The sequence below is a fragment of the Danio rerio genome, chromosome 15 (genome assembly GCF_052040795.2).
Source record: "Danio rerio strain M-AB ecotype USA chromosome 15, GRCz13ab, whole genome shotgun sequence".
Taxonomy (NCBI): domain Eukaryota; kingdom Metazoa; phylum Chordata; class Actinopteri; order Cypriniformes; family Danionidae; genus Danio; species Danio rerio.
The window spans coordinates 1,940,001-1,961,933 of NC_141035.1; the positions used below are offsets into that span (position 1 = coordinate 1,940,001).

The 21,933-nt window shown below is 39.1% G+C and overlaps 1 protein-coding gene across 15 annotated transcripts in view; it reads right to left on the reverse strand.

Annotated features, from left to right (window-relative positions):
* Positions 1-21,933, reverse strand: part of dock10 (dedicator of cytokinesis 10) — a 147,467-nt gene that overhangs the window by 76,746 nt on the left and 48,788 nt on the right. For 13 of the 15 annotated variants that reach the window (XM_087283462.1, XM_087283459.1, XM_087283458.1 and 10 more), the window contains 10 exons: positions 17,373-17,492; positions 13,218-13,307; positions 11,723-11,805; positions 11,135-11,207; positions 7,970-8,110; positions 6,592-6,726; positions 4,256-4,442; positions 2,558-2,643; positions 1,695-1,778; positions 273-425 (listed from right to left, as the gene is read on the reverse strand). In XM_087283462.1, coding sequence (XP_087139588.1) covers positions 273-425; positions 1,695-1,778; positions 2,558-2,643; positions 4,256-4,442; positions 6,592-6,726; positions 7,970-8,110; positions 11,135-11,207; positions 11,723-11,805; positions 13,218-13,307; positions 17,373-17,492 — 1,152 coding nt within the window. The remainder of the gene's footprint in view (positions 1-272; positions 426-1,694; positions 1,779-2,557; positions 2,644-4,255; positions 4,443-6,591; positions 6,727-7,969; positions 8,111-11,134; positions 11,208-11,722; positions 11,806-13,217; positions 13,308-17,372; positions 17,493-21,933) is intronic. The other 2 variants (XM_087283466.1, XM_087283464.1) reach the window with 1 other exon arrangement.

Sequence of the window (21,933 nt, forward strand, 5' to 3'; positions counted from 1 at the left end):
TCGGAGCATTTTAGCACACTCTCTGATGCAGCGATGGACATGACGGGTCCCCTGTGTCATCTAATGAGAGCGCAGCCATCAGGAGGATTAACGAGGAGTGAGGGGTCATACATAAATACTGATAAATGTTCATATTTTTTTTAATAAATCAAAATAATAAGAATTTAATGTGCAGTTGAGCATTAAACACATCCAAACGGTGTGAAAAGGGTCCATAAATTAAGCCACTGTGTGTAGTTTTGTGTTTTCATCTGTCTACATTCATATCGTACATTAGTGGTGGGTTCGGTGTCCGCTTCATTAACGCAGCCTTGCAGTGTGAGGTTCAGTGAGCGACAGCAGATCATCAGCCTCTTCCCAAGCTTCTCATCAAATGGATGGACAGAAGAAGACTCTCCGGTTTCTGTCCTAGGACTCCTTAAAACCTTTAACACAAAGCATACTTTCCTTACATACAGTTGAGGTCAGAATTATAAGCACTCTTGTATATTGTTCCCCTAATTTCTGTTTAACGTAGAGCAGACTTTTTCAACACACTTCTAATCATAATAGTTTTATTAACTCATTTCTAATCACTGATTTATTTTATCTTTGCCATGATGAATGTCAATCAAAGGCGGCAACACCAAGGCTCCAAAAATACAAATTTATTAAATTAAAAAGGCTGACACAGAGCGGTTTTTATCTTTGCCATGATGACAATTATGACAATTCATTATGACTATAAATAACTGGCTAGATATTCTTCAAGACACTAGTATTCAGCTTAAAGTGACATTTAAAGGCTTCTCTGGGGTAATTAGGGTAAAGTTAGGGTAATTAGGCAAGTCATTGTGTAACAGTGGTTTGTTCTGGAGACAATCCAAAATAATATTGACCTTAAAATGGCTTTAAAACAATTAAAAATGGCTTTTATTCTAGCCGAAATAAAAAAATAAGAAAAAAAATGATGTATAATATTATAGTAGGAAATACTGTGAAAAATCTGTTAAACATCATTTGGGAAATATTCACAGAAGGGCGAATAATTCTACATGCAAAATAACAACTGCAGCAAAACTCCCTTTGCAAAAGCCCCTGAACAATGCAACGAAACAGAAAGTAACACATGCAAAAAAAATAAAAATGAGTCATACAGAATGTTCTATAGCAGCAGTAAATAAATCAAACACAGTTAGTAAAGATGAAAGATGATGATATACACGCTCACCGGCCACTTTATTAGGTACAACTGCTCATAAATGCTAATTTCTAATCAGCCAATCACATGGCAGCAACAATATGAAAGCATGGATCTATCCTGCCTTGTATCAACAGTTCAGGCTGCTGGTGGTGGTGTAATGGTGTGGGGGAGATTTTCCGCACCACGCCATGTCTTAAAGCGTGAATCATCTCAGACTGGTTTCTTGAACATGACAATGAGTTCACTGTACTCAAATGGTCTCCACAGTCCCCAGAAATAAATCCAATAGAGCACCTTTGGGATGTGGTGGAACTTCAGATTGGCATCATGGATGTGCAGCCGACAAATCTGCAGCTACTTTGTGATGCTATCATGTCAATATGGAGCAAAATCTCTGAGGAATATCTATGCATAAAGGATTAAGGCAGTCCTGAATGCAAAAGTGGGCTCAACCCGGTACTAGTAAGGTGTACCTAATAAAGTGGCCGGTGAGTGCATGCTGCAAACTTACAGGAATATCAGGGTCCAGGGAGAACAGGTTCAGTCTCTCCTCTGCTCTGACAGCTCTCGAGCTTTCTTCTGTCTCAGAAATATACTGACACAAATCACAACATCATTTAATTTTGCAAAACACTATTATAACATGCAGGAATTGCTTGTTTAAGTAATTAACTAACTGGCTTAAGGTGCCTAACAGAAATAAAACAGGGACTCACTCATTGAATGACACGCTTTTTAATATTTCATGGTGTTTTCTCAGGAGTAATTAAAGGGGAACTATTATGCGCCTTTTCAGCTCAAAATACCACACACATAATGTTTACTAACTCTCTGAAACTGACCCTTTCAGGCTTTGATCCTAATTGTGCCGTTTTGGTGACTGTCACTTTAAATGCAAATGAGATTGTGCTCTTTTCAAAAGAGGGCGGAGCTACAGATGCCTGTGTGTCAGCATAGTGGCAGATTGAATAAAAAGACTAACGTCCTATGCTAATGAGGGAGTGATGGTCACTAGTGGGCGGAGCTTTCCCCCTGATGACACGTACAAAGAAAGAATGTCAATCAAAGTGTTTCTGCAGACTGTTTATATCAAGTCTGATTAGAAACAAATACAATTAATTCATTTTTACTATTAGAAGCTGCCTATACTCACACACTGCTGACACACAAATGTGTTTAAACCCTTTATAAAAATGATTTTTACATAATAAATCCCCTTTAAATGTTAGAAGAATGTTTAATTATTTATTTTTGGACTACAAATTTTGAGTTCTGATGTGCCACAATCTCCTGTACGCACAAAGAAATCCAGCCAGAAATTTGAGAAAGCAAGAAGTAATGGGATATTATAAGATAAAATGACAATGAAATTACCTTGGCTAGTTCAGGGTGGATCTCATTTTCAGTTGTTTCTTCGTTTTTATGAACAGGGACGTTATTTTGTGGTATATCACTGATCTCTAAAACAACAACAACAACGAGAAAAATTCAGATGAAATGCAATAATCAAACACATCCTGCAGTGCTGCTCCATTAAACAGTTTCACAGGAGGGCGAATAATTTCTATTCAACACTTTAAGTGTTCCTTAAAGGTGCTGTATGTAAGTTTTTAACTCTTCTGAAGCATAAAGATAGCATAATAGGTTTGCAGATATTTCAGAAACATGCTCAGTGAACATCCTTGTTATCTGAAGTCAGATATTCTGCTTTGAAACAAGCGTACATTTTTGTTTTGGTCTCTTCACCCCGCCCACTGCCAGTTTAGCCAATCATATTTCAGCACCCTGGGTTGCCTTGGTGGAAACGGAGTATTTCATTCATTCATTCAGTCAGGAAGGCTCTTAAAGTGTGCATCTGCGACGGAAATGCGACCTCCAGTAGACAGTAGCAAACTCCGAGATGAGACTCAGATTCAGAGTTCCACTTGAGGTGGTCATTAATTACCATAGGAGTGACCACCACCCAAACAATATTATTATTATTTACATAAGAAAAAATAAATAGTGTACATTAGAAGCAAATAAATTGACAAACAGTTCAGCTTATTCAAATTAATAGCTATTATAAAGAAATAGAATCAAGTTATCAAATCTCATTAATCTTTTCCTCACTGTATAACTTACACATTCTTATTAAAGTGCAATGAATGAACCTCTTATGTATTTAGATTTTTGGTGTGACTTTAAAAATGCACACATCTAACGTTATAACAGAAGCATTCGATTGCTTTCCTAACTGTTTATGCTCATTTAGGACAAAATTAGCTGTGTTTGAAAAAAACCCACCAAGATCGACATCTTTAGATGTTATTATTTTTAATTACGTTTATATGTCTGTTCAAACGCAACCAAAACCCAGACTTTGGCTCCGCTTTAAACCGCGTGTACCGAATCTATGTGGGAAACAGCGTCTATTTATCACTATGGAGCACGTCAGCTGACAGTCATGCACCGCTATATGACTGTTTTGATGATTGCATAGGAGGGGCGACGGCACCAGTAAGTGTTTGCATGCCTAAACAAAACAGAAGCACAGAACAGACTCGCATTTAAGAGCGAGGGGCGGCCCCTGGTGGTTCGGCGGTATGGGTTGCATATAATGAGGGTCGGCTCTTTAATGTTTACTGCCACCCTTCAAAGAAAGACTGAAAATATGTGAGAAATACGGGAAAATACTTTTACAGGATGATAGCAGGCTAGAACTGTAAAATATGGGAGAATCCTGGGAAAAATGGGAGGGTTCGCAGGTATGGTTTACCCTGTTGTTTCTAAAATATAAACTTCAGGTGTTAGTTAGGTCAAAAAACCCTTTTAATATGGGAAATTTTCTTTCTATCATATGCTGTTGCTTTTAGTTAGAATACACCTTTGTTGGTGTCATCAATCTGGCAACCTGCTCTTGCGTTTGTTTTGAATCAGGAGTGCAATACCTAGTTCAACCACTGGGCGTCAAACTTACATACTGCACCTTCAATATTCCTTTTTAATTGGTAAAGCAAAATTCAATGGATGTACATAAATAACAATCATTTCATTCTATACTTCAGTGCTTGATGCTAGACAAATACCCACCGTTTTTAGAGTCGCTCATGTCCGTACTCTTGCGGTCCTGAGCCGGGCCGTCTGGAGGGCTGATCTGCAGGATGCGATTTAAAGTGTTGATCCAGTCGTCCATGTCTTGCTCATTCTCGGCAGCCAGGACAAAATATGTCACTTCGTTCATTTTCAGCTCAAACGCATGTTTCCTCAGTCGATTATTCTGTTACGCACACCAACAAGAATTATTAGCCATTAAAGGGGTAGTTCACCCAAAAATGAACATTTACTATTTACTCAATCTCAAGTGGTTTCTGTTGAACGCAAAATAAGTTAGTCAGAAAAATGTTACCACTGACTTCCATAACATATACTGCCGTATGGATGTCAATGGTAACAGGCTTTTTCGAAATATCGTGTTTAACTACAGAAGAAAGAAACCCAAGCTGGAGCTCAAAGCTGAACCCAGAGCTGAAGATAAACACTAATGGTGGGAAAATAACAACAGCCAATCAGAGTGAGACTATCTGCTGAGATTTTCACTCTTTCATAGTGTTTAACAGTAGAGGTCTGCACGGGACTGTTTTTTTTAGTATCGCTCCCACCCTCTCCCGCGAGGTTTTATTCCACACCTGACTGCTCCTTAGAATTACTTTCTATCAGACTTATCTACCAGATTTTGGAAACCAGATCTAAATTTAGTGTTAACGGTAGGCTCGTTAGCACTAAATTTAGATCTGGTTTCTAAAATCTCACGTTTAAATCGGGTACTACCAAAAGAGGGAGAGATAGCAGATAAAACTGTCGGTTGTGCAAGGATTGTGGGCTAAATGTCAGTTTTGTTTGTCCCTTTGTGATGAGACATGAGCAGGGCCAGACAGAATCTGCGGATGTTTTTTGCTATAAATTTGGTAAAAATCTGCGGATTTCTGCGGAATTATTTTGGGAGTATCCAGCGGAGTATCATAACTAAGACCTTAATATATTAAATAAAAAGTAATAAATTACTGAAAAAAACTGAATAAATTCAGAACTACACATTTACTCAAGTAAATAAACAGAATTAATGATGGGCTAAAAAAACTGCAGAAATCTGCAGAATTCTGCGGAAAATCTGTGGAAAATCTGCGGAATTCTGCGCGCGCGGATTCCGTGTGGGCCTAGACATGAGTGTTGCCTTAAACCTGCGGTTCCATTCTTGTGGCTGCTAAAGGGTAACACTTTGAGGTATTTTCACATCGCGCACTAAAAAGGTTTTTTTTTTCCATTTGTGTCAATAGCTACGTTTCCATCCACCTATTTTTATGCGCATTTTGGATATACGCATGAAGAAAATGGTTGATGGAAACGCCAAGATGCGCATGAATTTTGAGTAGAATAAACTTTTATTCTGTAAGAAAAGATGCGCATAAACTACGATGGAAACACTTTCACCAAACAAATTCCTGTATGCGCATTAAAAAAAGGTCATGTGATTCTGTTATAAGAGATCATGTGATGATGAAAATGTGTGTGAATGAACAATCCAGCAGGCTGAGCACACTGTAAAACATCTGACATGCTGTTTTGGTCTTTCTAAAATGCCTTAACGGCGAGGCAGTGGCGCAGTAGGTAGTGCTGTCGCCTCACAGCAAGAAGGTCGCTGGTTCGAACCTCGGCTCAGTTGGTGTTTCTGTGAGGATTTTGCATGTTCTCCCTGCCTTCGCGTGCGTTTCCTCCAGGTGCTCCGGTTTCCCCCAGAGTCCAAAGACATGCTGCAGGTGAATTGGGTAGGCTAAATTGTCCTTAGTGTACGAGTGTGTGTGTGTGTGTGTGTGTGTGGATGTTTCCCAGAGATGGGTTGCGGCTGGAAGGGCATCCGCTGCATAAAAACTTGCTGGATAAGTTGGCGGTTCATTCTGCTGTGGCGACCCCAGCCGACAAGAAAATGAATGAATAAAATGCCTTAACCATCTCCGTAACGGACATTAAATGACTGAAATTTCCTTGAATTTAAATTTCTGGTAGATTTCTGTGACTCAACATCAGTTATTTTACAGTAAATTTTAGTTATTAAACGGCCGTTATTTTACGTTTTTATTCCAGCACCCCAGCTACCGGAAATAAACCGCAAAATTACAGATTTTTTTTTACAGTGTAGAATGAATTTAAATAAAAAAGTGACCTGTTTATTTTAATGTCATTAAATAAAAGAAGTGATTTAAACACATTTGTAGCTAATGTTCTTTTTTCTAGCGAAATGTTATATCATAAGAAATATCCCCATCGCAATACTCAACAACATTGCATATTTCTCCAGTATTTTGCAGCTCTACCTTTAATCAAATTACCCTTTAAAGCACTTAAAAAAAAAAAAGAGTTAATTCACCAACCTGAACCACCCCGGTGCAGGAGTCCAGAAAAATACAGCCTTTAGGTTCCTTGGAAATTTTCTCATCTTTATAGAAGTTCATGATGTAAGAGTTGTCAGAGAGCTGAGTCAGCTGAAAATATCGGCGCTTGAAGGACTGCAAAAGCAAAAACAAAAGAAAGTATTTCCCTCAGATAGTTTTATTTTTAGAAATTATAAAATGAGTAACACATTACTATAAGGCTTTACAGTATTAGTGTCATGTTCACCAGCGATCAAACCACCAGAGGTCGCTGGTAAAACACTCACATCCACATGAACTACAAATCTGCCGGTAAATAAACTACAAGAACCAGTCATGCTCCGCACACACACAACCGGTTCCAGATCCTGACTGATTGCATACACACAGCTGATGCTGCTCATGTACTGATTACAAACACATATATACAGCTCACTTTGAAACCCTCATTGCTGAGTCTTATCTCTGAACTGCCCTTATACATCTTGACCACTGCTTGCCTGAAGATTCGAACCTGCATGTGGATCCACACTTCTGTTGTCAGTCACTCCCCATGTTACAATTAGCTGATGTTAGTTAATGCATTTAGTAACATGAACAAACAATGAACAATAAATTTATTACAGCATGTGTTCATGTTAGTTAATGAAAATATAATCGTTTATAATGAAAAAATTAATGAAAATAAATCGCTCTGTATTAGTTTGTGTTATGGTGCATTCACTAATGAATTTGCATGTTAATAATTAGGGCCAGACGGAATCTGTGGACGTTTTTTGCTATTTCTGCGCAGAATTTTGTTTGGATTTATGCGTAATGAATTTGGGAGTACCATAACTAAAATCTAAATACATGAAATAAAAAGTAATACTTTAAATTTAGTTTATTGTTTACAATGAAAATCCAATTAGATCCACTTTATTTGGTGAACAAAGCAAGTCTTCTATACAATATCTCTACTAAAATACATCTTACTGTACAAACTGTATTGTACATAAATCATATGAACATTTTCATATTAGTCAATAATACCACTTTAAATAATTTAAAAACTGAATAAATATAAATGTACACACATTTACACCAGTAAATAAGCAGAATCAACGATGAGCTAAAAATCTGCAGAATTCTGAGCGCACAGATTCCGTGTGGACCTATTAATAATGCATGAGTAAATGTTGAACTATGATTAATAAATGCTGTACAAGTATTGTTCATAATTAGTTCATGTTAGTAAAAACATTGACTAATGAAACCTTGCTGTAAATTGTGACCATAAAAGGAGTGGCGCCAGTGTTTTGAATCTTATGTGAGGTTTTTGAATCTCATACAATGATCACAAATGAAATAGTCTTTGCTTAAAGCAATACACTCTTACCCGAACTGTGATGCTGTTGTTGACGGTGCTGTTGAAGTTGCCTTTATAGAGCCAGCCGGACTTAAAAACACCAATTCCTCCTCCGCCTCCACTGCCTGCACCGCCGCCCCCTCCTTTAGATGAGGACAAAGATGTTGTGTCCTACAATGAAAAAGTGTTTTGAATCATCTTTTCATTTGTTTGTATATTAAATTCCCCCCACATACGATTAAAGTCTAAATTATTCGCCCGCCTGTGAATTTGCTTTCTTTTTAAAAATATTTTATCTTTAAAGGGCCATGAAATCCCCCTTGTTTCAGCAGGGTGTTTTCACACCTCTACCTTGGAAAAAAAGTCAGGAAAGTGGGCATGTCCAGCTCTGTTTAGGGGGGAGTGTCGGAGGAGGGAAAGTCTGTAAAAATTTGCATAAAAATGGGAGTGTCGGTTTGGGCACGCGCTGATTTTCACAGAGGCAAAACAAACACAGACGCAGAGGAGAAAGACAGTGATGGTGTTTACATGGACATCAGTAATCCAATTATTTGCCACATTATTAAATGGTGGATTTTAACTGCAGTTTCGCACTTTCATACAGGAATTTCATTCATGCCTCTCGCGACAAACAAGATATTTGATTCGAGGAACTGCTCTAAGCATGTATTTTTCATGCAATGTTTGATACCGCACGGCGAATGAGAGAAAAAAACCCTCTGCATTTCTCTGTAACTTCGATGCATTCGGTAGGCAGCGTCAGAAAGCTGTGTGTTATTTTGGTCACAAAATGCGTCGAAAATCCTCCACGACGGTAATAGTTAGATTGCGTTGTTTACATGTTTACACTCGGAGAGAAGCATTTACAGCAAATTGTTCAGTCCATAATATTGTAGTGATGTTAACGTACGGTAAACTTTATTAAATTAGAAATCCTTTGACTAAGGTCCGTCTTTAAACACTGACAGAGTACTGCTGACCATACAAACTAACTTGCCTCTGAATAAACAAACAAAGAGCACTGATCGCTTAAAAAGTCAGTAGAAATCCATAGCAAATCCGTAGCAAATCCGGATCTCACCATTTCCAGATGAGAAAAGCTCTCGGGTAAACAATGTTCCTTAGACACATATTTTTGTCGCGCGTTGCATGCACTGTAATTCACACGTGAGTCCAGCTGCGCTCTCATAGCGCGAAAATGAAAACAAAACCTTCACTGCAGCACATTATAAAAGCAACACTGACGACCCGTATCGCCAAACAATTCTTGTTCTCCCGCTTGGCAACACAACGTGTCGTCTCTCTGCCGTCTGAACACTGTACAGGTACAAACAGTCTTGGAAGCTATCATGCATATTAATGAAGTTGCACCGCATACACATTAGAGTGTGCTGATTGGTTTGAACCAAGTCAAAAGCTGCGTCCCAAATGGCACACTATACACTATGCACTCATGCACTATGTACTTATGCACTAACACACTCAACAGGATAGTACATGTATGTAGTGTTGTCCCAAATGGCACACTAATGTTTTTTTACTAAACGGAAATTCAAACCGTTTCCCTGATGACGTTTGACGGTTGCCAAATCAGTGAAATAAACGACTGAATTATCAAATAATACCTATCGTGAGTATTGCCGCATTCACCATCAGGAGGCGATATAATCACTCTTGTAGGAGAATTTTGCTTTTTCCATCCAAAATAAATAAAGTTATCCAACATGTGCGTCCGATAGCTCCGCCCCTTCCGCTACGTAAGCAAACCTGCGGTCCTTGAGTGCGTGAAGTGTCCATCATTACACACTTCATTTTAGCGGCTGAATGAGTGCATCATCCGGGTAATTAAAGTGCTCTTATTATTTTAAGAGTTTTCAGTGTGAACACACTACTTACACTATTTATACTACAAAATGGCTTAGAATAGTGCATAAGTATGCGATTTGGGACGCAGCTATACTCATGAATGAATGCAGCACACTCAGAGATGTAATAAGGCACTCCCAGGTACAGACGTCCAGTCTACATGCTGGAATACACGCTAAGATCTCATGACCGTGACGCAGCTTCAAAAATTCGTTTCAAACCGGAACGAATTTGCTTGAAATAATGCAAAAACAACCAATTTACACTTTTTAGTGAAATATAGGTGTCCTAATAGTGTTTTTAGCAGTGTGGGACACATATACAAATTTCAACAGCTCAAAACATGTGTTCTGGTGTTTCGTGACCCTTTAACAGAGCCAGCAATTTTCCACAGTATTTCCCGTAATATTTTTTCTTCAGGAGAAAGTCTTATTTGTATTATTTTGGCTAGGATAAAAGCAGTTTTATTTAATTTTTAAAAAAAACTACTAATTTTAAGGTCAATACAGTTTTAAGGATGTGAAAAATGGTCAACATGTCTGGTGCATGGTCTAAAGGTGTTGTCCTTATTCTCTTAATGAGTTGTGGGTGTGTGTTTGGGTGTAATGCGCATTAAACCAATCTCATCTCACGTTCCCTTTAAAAGAAAGTTGCAGCCACAGATGATGAACTTTTTAAGCAGAAAAAGCAAATGCTTCACTAGCATTGAAATGTATCCGTGATTAGCCAATGTCATTCATCATTACAACAGACAGGCTGTTGGGCTACATGCAATAATTATCCATTACGACATGTGGGACTTTTTATATATAGACAATAATAATCTTGGCGAGGCAGTGGCGCGGTAAGTAGTGCTGTCGCCTCACAGCAAGAAGGTCGCTGGGTCGAACCTCGGCTCAGTTGGCGTTTCTGTGTGGAGTTTGCATGTTCTCTCTGCCTTCGCGTGGGTTTCCTCCGGGTGCTCCGGTTTCCCCCACAGTCCAAAGACATGCTGCAGGTGAATTGGGTGGGCTAAATTGTCTGTAGTGTATGAGTGTGTGTGCGAACGTGTGTGTGGATGTTTTCCAGATATGGGTTGTGGCTGGAAGGGCATCCGCTGTGTAAAAACTTGCTGGATAAGTTGGCGGTTCATTCCGCTGTGGCGACCCCGGATTAAAAAAGGGACTAAGCTGACAAGAAAATGAATGAATGAATAATAATCTTTTACATTTTAATCCCTTAAGTGTTTATATTTAAAGCTGTTTGTGTGCTGCAGCACATCCTTGTGTATGTGATAAGCAACGTGTGTGCACATTGTGGACCCACATGGAGTTCTTGTACCATACCGACCTCATCTTTGTCCGCATCTTCATTGTCAATCTCAAAAGAGTGGGAAGGCAACTTTTCTGCTTTACACAGCTTCCTGTGAGGGAGAAGAAATGTATAATTTTGTATGGATTTATAGCTAGAGCAGGAAAGTCACCTGCACTTCATCATGTTAATACAATTATTAGAGGAAATGAAAGGATGTCTGAAATTCTTTTCATTTTATTATGAATATGTTTCATGCATACATATTGTTTTCGAAAAGCAACAGATCGGTTTTTACGTTTTCATATTTAAAGATGTTTGTGTGCTACTGTGCATCGCTGTGTGTGTAATAAGCAATGTGTATGTTAATTCACCAACAACACAACTTTTTCTAGTGCAGAAACACCAACACAGTCATCCACAAAGGAACTTTAAATGCTTTTACAGTATACAGTCAAGGTCAAAATTATTAACCCCCTGTATATTTTCTCCCTAATTTTTGTTTAATGGAGAGAAGATTTTTTTCAACACATTTCTAAATACAATAGTTTCAATTAGTGGTGGGTCGTTATCGGTGTTAACTGTATTAATGCAATACTGTATTTTATTACTGTACTATTAATCTACCTGGGCAGCATGCGGTAGTCCCCTCCATACTCATCATATTTATACTGAACAATGTGCAGCTGGGAGTTGAAGTATTGGCAGGCCTATTGAGAGAGAGAGAGAGAGAGGGAGGGAGGGAGAGAGAGAGAGGGAGGGAGAGAACTGAATTTTCAACACACCTTTAGTACAATTTTCAAAGATATTAAACAATCAATGTTACACACAAAAGTTAAAAGCAGACTCATACATCACAAACTCATTTAAATTAAATCACAAACTTGACATAAAACCCCTTTATAGCACCAAATCTTTTCAGAACACCCATTACTTTGTAGTACTGAAATCAATTAAAGTCCTGCTTTCACCGAGGAAAATGTTTAAAAGATAGATAGATAGATAGATAGATAGATAGATGGATAGTTAGATAGATAGATAGATAGATAGATAGATAGATAGATAGATAGACAGACAGACAGACAGACAGACAGACAGACAGACAGACAGACAGACAGACAGACGGATGGTCCGGACAGACAGACAGATAGATTAAAAAAGTCTGAAAAAGGATAGATAGATAGATAGATAGATAGATAGATAGATAGATAGATAGATAGATAGATAGATAGACAGACAGACAGACAGACAGACAGACAGACAGACAGACAGACAGACAGACAGATGGATGGACGGATGGTCCGGACAGACAGACAGATAGATTAAAAAAGTCTGAAAAAGGATAGATAGATAGATAGATAGATAGATAGATAGATAGATAGATAGATAGATAGATAGATAGATAGATGGCCTTACCCCAGCCCTAACCCAAACCCTATTAAGCAGCATGTTTCGGAATTTAAATGTCTAAAGGTCCTGTTACTGTAATTATGATTTTTATGCATTTTAAGGAGTACAACTGGGTCACACATGTGTTATAATACAATATTGTACACTTGTAAACCACATAAACAAGTATGAACACACATACAGTACACACCCAAAAACATACACACACATACACACTTGTAAATACTGTATGGTTTACGAGGACTCTGTATTCTATACTGTATATGCATAATATAATTTATATAGTAAAACTGATCATTATATGGCCTTGCCCTAGCCCTAACCCAAACCCTATTAAGAAACAGGTTTCAAAATTTGAATGTCCAAAGGTCCTGTTACTGCAAGTATGATTTTTAAGCATTTTGACTAGATCACACACGTCAAACAATATAATGTTGTCGTAAACCTCAAACAAATCCACACCCACACACATACACACTTGAATATATGGTTAAGAGGACTCTATATTCTATACTCTATAGGCGCAATATAATTTATATTGTAAAAACTGCTTTTTATGTGGCCTTACCCCAGCCCTAACCCAAACCCTTTTAGGAAACTTTGAATGTCAAATTTGAATTTTGAAATTTGAACGTCAAAAGGTCCTGATGCTGTAAGTATGATTTTTGACACACACACACATGCGCACACACGCACGCACACATGCACTTACCTGTCTGACCAGCAGACATTCAGCATGTTCATCAGCTCCCTCTGGGACAGTAGACTTCACTGTTCTCCTTTCTACAGGAAGTGTGGACACCTAAAAAAAAAAAAAAACAGAGAATCAAAGGCTGCGTCTGAAATCACATACTTCCCTGCTATTTAATATCTTAGAAACAGCATGAGAGCAGAGTAGTACTTTGTCCAAATTCGTGGTATGGAAAAAAAAACAGATGAAAAGTATCCTGATTATCTACTACTTCCGATGAGATTCTGCAGTGCACATCCGATGTACACTACGCTATCCCATAATGCAACACAACCGAATTCATGAATGTGAGTGTCATGTGACCTCAGCAAAGTACTGAAGTACTTGTTCGTGCTTTAGTTGCATCACGAATTGATTACTGTAACTCTCTCCTATCTGGCATCCCTGATAAGCAGCTTCATCGAGCACAGTTCATTCAGAATTCAGCAGCTATAGGACAGTGCTCACATGCTTCTGATCACAATTCCCTTTCACCCGCACTGGCTCCTTGTTCGCCATCATGTACAATACAAAATCCTACTCTTATCATAGGGGAGAGCAGGGATGAAAGTACCATTTATTTGAATCATTTTCTTTCCGGCTTAGTCCCTTAATTAATCTGGGGTCGCCACAGCGGAATGAACCGCCAACTACTATTTTTTTTAAAGATAATTTTTTAGACAGAAATATACTTGGTTACTAACTTATAAGTGTGGTCTGTCACTATCAGGTGGCATTTAGAAAAAATGTAGAACAACTTCATTGGGGAGGTGCTTACTTTATTAGGTACACCTGTCCAACTGCTCGGTAATGCAAATTTCTAATCAGCCAATCACATGGCAGCAACTCAATGCATTTAGGAATGTAGACATGATCAAGACGATCTGCTGCAGTTCAGAGTGAATGGGGAAGAAAGAGGATTTATTTGACTCTGAACATGGCATGGTTGTTGGTGCCAGACGGGCTGCTCTGAGTATTTCAGAAACTGCTGGGATCTACTGGGATTTTCAGGCACAACCATCTCTAGGGTTTACATAGAATGGTCCGATAAAGAGGAAATATCCAGTGAGTGGCAGTTCTGTGGGCGCAAATGCCTTGTTGATGCCAGAGGCCAGAGGAGAATGGCCAGACTGGTTCCAGCTGATAACAGGCAACAGTAACTCAAATAAGCACTCGTTACAACCGAGCTCTGCAGAAGAGCATCTCTGAACACACAACACGGCCAACCTTGAGGCGGATGGGCTACAGCAGCAGAAGAGCACACCGGGTGCCGCTCCTGTCAGCTAAGAACAGGAAACTGAGGCTACAATTCACACAGACTCACTAAAACTGCACAATAGGAGATTGGAGAAACGTTGTCTGCTCTGATGAGTCTCTATTTCTGCTGACACATTCAGATGCTCGGCTCATAATCTGGCATCAACATGAAAGCATGGATCATCCTGCCTTGTATCAGCGGTTCAGGCTGGTGGTGGTGGTGTAATGGTGTGGGGGAGATTTTCTTGGCACACTTTGAGCCAATTGAGCATCGTGTTAACACCACAGCCAACATGAGTATTGTTACTAAACATGTCCATTGCTCTTTGACCACAGTATACCCATCTTCTGATGGCTACTTCCAGCAGGATAACGCACCATGTCATAAAGCGTGAATCACCTCAGACTGGTTTCTTGAACATGACAATGAGTTCACTGTACTCAAATGGCCTCCACAGTCACCAGAGCTCAATCCAATAGAGCAGCTTTGGGATGTGGTGGAACGGGAGATTGGCATCATGGATGTGCAGCCGATAAATCTGCAGCAACTGTGTGATGCTATCAAGTCAATATGGAGAAAATCTCTGAAGAATATTTCCAGCACCTTGTTGAATCTCTGCCACGAAGGATTAAGACAGTTCTGAAGGCAAAAGGGGGTCCAACCCAGTACTAGTAAGGTGTACCTAATAAAGTGGCCGGTGAGTGTACTCCTTGAGTGCTTTAAAAGGCGCCTATAAATAAAAAGTATGATTATTCATTCATTCATTCATTTTCTTTTCGGCTTAGTCCCTTTTTTAATCTGGGGTCGACACAGCGGATTGAACAGCCAACTTATCCAGCATATGTTTTACACAGCAGATGCCCTTCCAGCCACAACCCAACACTGGCAAACACGCTTGCATTCACACATACACTAAAGCTAATTTAACCTATTGAATTCCCCTATAGCGCATGTGTTTGGACTGTGGGGGAAAACAGAGCACCTGGATGAAGCCCACACCAACACGGGGAGAACATGCAAACTCTACATAGAAATGCCAACTGCTTTTTGAAATTGGAAACCAATTTGCTTAGGGGGGCTAATAATATTGACAATCGTTAATAATTAAATAATAATATAAACTAATAAGACTTTCTCCAGAAAGAAGAAAAAATATGATAGGAAATACCTTGCTCTGTTATACATAATTTGAGAAATATAAATATATATATATATATATATATATATATATATATATATATATATATATATATATATATATATATATACACATATATATATATATATATATATATATATATATACATATATATATATATATATATATATATATATATATATATATATATATATATATATATATATATATATATATATAATAAAAATAAATAAATAAATAAATAAAAAAAAGTGAGGGAGAGTAATTTTGACTTTCAGTGGTTAAAACTTACTCCTAACACTTCCATCATCCTCCAGTAGAGGTCCCAGTTAGCTGGACTCTGACGTGGAGTCTTAATTTGCTGCATCTGGGATTGATTAGCCGTGTGTGTTTATTCACTGAGCACTCAGCCATTGTCCAGCCGGTGGGTTGCCAGATCTTTGGGATTACTCACCTTGATTACTGATTTAGATTTGTTGGCTTGCGCTCCCGACTTTGTGGTTTTGAGTTCTGCTTTTCTCCATGGTGTGTTCGTTAGATTATTGGCGATGTTGAGTGTACACGTCTGCTGTTACTCTGTGAGTCAGTGTGTGCAGCCTTTGTTTATATTTGTGCTGTGTTGAGCGCTTGTCTATCTGTGAAAGAGGATGTGGTCTGAACAGGCCGGGTGCTGGGGTGCTTTCAGTTCAGCACAGGGAGAAGTGTTAACACACACACACAGATATACACACACATGCATACACACGTATACACACATGCATACAAACACACATGCATACACACACACATGCACATGCATACACACACACACGCATGCATACACATACACACATGCATACAAACACACATGCATACACACACACATGCACATGCATACACACACACACGCATGCATACACACATGCACACACACACATGCATGCATACACACACACACACATGCAAGCATACATACACATGCATGCATACATACACATGCATGCATACATACACATGCATGCATACACACACACACACACACACACACACACACACACACACACACATACATAAACACAAAGCATACACACACACAAATACACACATAAACACAAGCACAATGCGCGCACACACACATGCACAAACACACACACACACACACATACACTAACACACATGCACAAACACACGGACACACACATACGCGCACACACACATATGCATACACACACACACACACATGCACACACACACACACACACACACACACACACATAAGCACACACATGCATGCATACACTTGCATGCATACACACACACACACACACACACACACACACACACACAAATACACACATACACATGCATGCATACACACACACACACACAAATACATAAGCACAAAGCATACACACACACACAAATACACACATAAACACAAGCACATTGCACGCGCACACACATGCACAAACACACACACACACATACACTAACACACATACACAAACACACGCACACACACACACGCGCACACACACATAAACACACACATACAGTACACACATGCACTAACACTGACATACACACACACATGCACAAACATTGACATACAGATACACACATGCATACACAAGCATACGCACATGCACACACAAACAAACACACACATACATAAACAAACACACACACATACACACACACCAATAAGAAAACAAATACTACAGGAAAACAGAGCACTCACAGTGAAGTCAAGGTCTGGGAATAACAGGAGATCTTGAAGAGGATCTTCTCTGAATTCTGCTTCAAGTTCAGAAATCACAGCTTCATAGTCCAGAGGGTCGATCAGTTTGGGCTTCTCCTGCTGGGAGACACAAATACAAACAGATCATCATTCAAAATATTCATACATGCATTCATTCATTTATTTTGCTTCGGCTTAGTTCCTTATTTATCAGAAGTCGCCATAGTGGAATGAATCGCCAACTATTCCAGAATATGTTTTAAGCAGCCACAACTGAGTACTGGGAAACACCCACACACACACACACACACACACACACACTACAGCCAATTTAGTTCATCAATTCCTCTATAGCGCATGTGTTGGGACTGTGGGGGAAACTGAAGCACAAGAACACAGGGAGAACATGCAAACTCCACACAGAAATGCCAACTGATCCAGCCTTAACTCAAACCAGTGACCTTCTTGTTGTGAGGCAACAGAGCTAACCACTGTGCCACCCTTGTGATGAACAAATAAATAAATAAAATAATGTTTTTTACCATAACTGCCATGTACAGTTATAAAAAATACATGCACTGAAGTAAAACTCGTGAATTCATGTCATTTACAAAATTACTATTGGCGCACTGCCTAAAATTGGCTGTTTTATTTGATACAATCATATTTATAACATGATATATGCTTAATTAAAGCATATCTTTAAAGAGATCTTACTTCAGTCACTTGGAAACATTTGGTTTAACCCACAGTGCACAACTAGAATTAGAAAAGATATAATCACTATCAGCAACTGCTGCTTATTACCTTTAAATAAAGAAACATCCACAATGATATCCTCAACCTCAACACGGTTACTGTTCTCCAGCACAATACTGACACAAAACAGACATCAGACTCAGGTTTTACAGCAAACACTGTGTTTTTAATCGCCCCTGACCCCAAAATTGTCTTGGAGGGGAGAGGTGTCCAACCTACAGCATCTAAACACTGTGGTACCTCAGGGCTCTGTTCTTGGGCCACTTCTCCATCTACACGACAGCTCTAGGATCAGTCATCCAGAAACATGGATTCTCCTACCACTGCTATGCTGATGATACCCAGCTATACCTCTCTTTTCACCCTGATGATCCCTCGGCTCCAGCTCGCATCTCAGCCTGCCTGTCGGACATTTCACACTGGATGAGAGATCATCATCTTCAGCTTAACCTCACGAAAACGGAAATGCTTGTAGTTTCTGCCAACCCGACTCTACGTCATAACTTTTCAATCCAGATGGATGGGGCAACCATTACTGCATCCAAAATGGTGAAAAGCCTTGGAGTAACGATTGATGACCAACTAAACTTCTCTGACCACATTTCTAGAACTGCTCGATCTTGCAGATTCACACTCTAGAACATCAGAAAGGTCCGACCCTTCCTATCTGAACATGCAGCTCGACTCCTTGTTCAAGCTCTTGTTCTCTCCAGACTGGACTATTGCAACTCTCTACTAGCCGGGCTTCCAGCTAACTCTATCAAACCTCTTCAGCTGCTTCAGAACGCAGCAGCACGAGTGGTCTTCAATGAACCTAAACGAGCACATGTCACTCTGCTGCTCATCCGTTTGCACTGGCTGCCAGTTGCTAATCGCATCAAATTCAAAGCTCTGATGTTTGCTTATAAAGCGACTTCTGGCTTTTCTCCTTCTTATCTGCTCTCACTTCTGCAGATGTATGTGCCCTCCAGAAACTTGCGCTCTGTGAATGAACGTCGCCTCGTGGTTCCATCCCAAAGAGGGAAGAAATCACTTTCCCGAACTCTCGCATTCAATCTGGCCAATTGGTGGAATGAACTACCAAATTGCATCAGAACAGCAGAGTCACTCGCTGTCTTCAAGAAACGACTAAAAACTCAACTATTCAGTCTCCACTTTCCTTACTAATCTGCAATTGCCTCTCTGACTCCTCCGCTCACTACAAAAAATAAAAAAAATACTAATGTTTTGCTTCTTACACTTTCTTTACATACCTGAAACTCGCCTACAGCACTTATTCACTGTTGCTCTTATAGTTGTGTAAATTGCTTCCTTGTCCTCATTTGTAAGTCGCTTTGGATAAAAGCGTCTGCTAAATGACTAAATGTAAATGTAAAATTGACATTTTCAACAGGGTATAATAAATGATGTGGTGGGTATTTTGACCTGAAACTTCACAGACATATTCTGGAGACTTATTTTACATCTAGTAAAAGCATGTGTTAGTGTAATGTAATGTGCATTTATATAGCGCATGTATAGCGCATAAAATTAGCCATTTTGGTGGCGGTAGTTTTTTAACTAAGCCATTCACTTTAATCTAATCAGTATTGCATTTAAATCAAATCGTTTTTAAATTGTCAGTTGTATTTAAAGGAAAGTTATGCTGAATAACTAAATGGCTAATTTTTTTTAGAGGGGCCTGGGAAAATTTTGGCAGGGCAAGTAAAAATCTGAACCCCTGGCCTGGGCCAGTAGAAAAAAATCTTTAGCGTTGAACCCTGTAGTGGTATTGAGAATACTCAGCTTTACTGATGAAAACACGCTGTTAACAAGCGGAGTCACTGCAGGGAAGGAAAACAAGAACAGAAAAAACCTCTACAAAAACTACAATTGACTTTAGTCTCATAATGAAATCAGCTGAAGTAAAACAAATGAGGGCGAGGCAGTGGCGCAGTAGGTAGTGCTATTGCCTCACAGCAAGAAGGTCGCTGGTTCGAACCTCTGCTCAGTTGGCGTTTCTGTGTGGAGTTTGCATGTTCTCCCTGCCTTGGCGTGGGTTTCCTCCGGGTGCTCCGGTTTCCCCCCACAGTCCAAAGACATGCGGTACAGGTGAATTGGGTAGGCTAAAGTGTGTGTGTGTGTGTGTGTGTGGATGATTCCCAGAGATGGGTTGCGGCTGGATAGGCATTCGCATTATAAAAAACTTGCTGGATAAGTTGGCGGTTCATTCCGCTGTGGCAACCCCGGATTAATAAAGGGACTAAGCAGACAAGAAAATGAATGAATGATAAAACAAATGACTCAAGCTCTAAAACTCAAACAGACGACGATTAAACAACTCCACAAACAGCATTTACTTATTACTAACCTGTTTATTTCTGTCTACAAACGCTCTCATTCACATAAACAGAGTTTATAGCGTGAATAGCACTTAAAGTCACCATTGTGGTCGAGTAGTTTTTATTTTAGTTGACCTCGTGACTTTTTAACATTAGTTTACTTTGTTCTAGATTAGTGTTGGTTATAAAACAACTTTGTTATAGCCATCACCTCAGCAGAAAAAAAATATCCAGCTTTCTTTTTATGGTGGTAAATTCATTTAATCCACCGCATTCATTCAGTGTTAATATTCTAAAATCCATTATTAAAACTAGCTTAAGCTACATAATTAATACATTTTTTGTACTGTGCCACATTCAGCATGAATTGAAGCATTAATTCAATAATTTTCCTTTGGCTTAGTGTCTATGTCAGAGGCTGCCACAGTGGAATGAACCACCAACTATTCCACCAACTATACGTTTTAAGCAGCACATGCCCTTTCAGCCACAACCTAGTACTGTGAAACACCCGCACACACTCACATTTCTAATAACTGATTTCTTTTGTCTTTGTCATGATGACAGCACATTATATCAGACTAGATATTCTTCAAGACACTAGTGTTCAGCTTAAAGTGACATGTAAAGGCTTCACTAGGGTAATTAGGGTAAAGTTAGAGTAATTAGGCAAGTCATTGTATAACAGTGGTTTGTTCTGGAGACAATCCGTTTGTTAAAACTGCTTTTATTCTAGCTGAAATAAAACAAATAAGACTTTCTCCAGAAGAAAAAATATTATAGGAAATGCCGTGAAAATTTCCTGAGTCTGTTCAACATCATTTGGGAAACAAATGAGAAATAAAACAATTCTTATAGCTCATTGCCATCGATGTCAAGACAATATTGTGCTCAATATTTTCATGAATGATGAAAAAAATGGAGAAGAAACAATCTCTACTAGTAACATAACACAGGAAAGACTTTCTCCATGGCTACAAACATTATTGTTCATCAGTCAAGGTCATGTATGCTAATACGATAGTCTATGTGCATGTTCTAACAAAGTACCCAAACACAAAAGCCAGCAAAAAGCTCATATAAACATTAATTTGTTAATTTTCCTTCAGCTTAGTCCCTTATTTATCAGGGGTCACCACAGCGGAATGAACCGCCAACTATTCCACCCAGAGGACGCCCTTCCAGCTGCAACCCAGTACTGAAAAACACTCAATTCACGTCAGTCAATTTAGTTAATCAAATTCACCTTTACTGCATGTGTTTGGATTGTGGGCACCCAGAATAAACCCACGTCAACACGGGGAGAACATGCAAACTCCACATAGAAATGCCAAGCCGGGACCTGAACCAGTGACCTCCTTCCATTGAGGCCACAGTGCTAACCACTGAACCACCGTGCCACCCTTCATATAAACAGTATACATTCAATAATCAGTTTAATTCAGCTCAATCCAAACACTAACTGAAATAAAAAACCAACA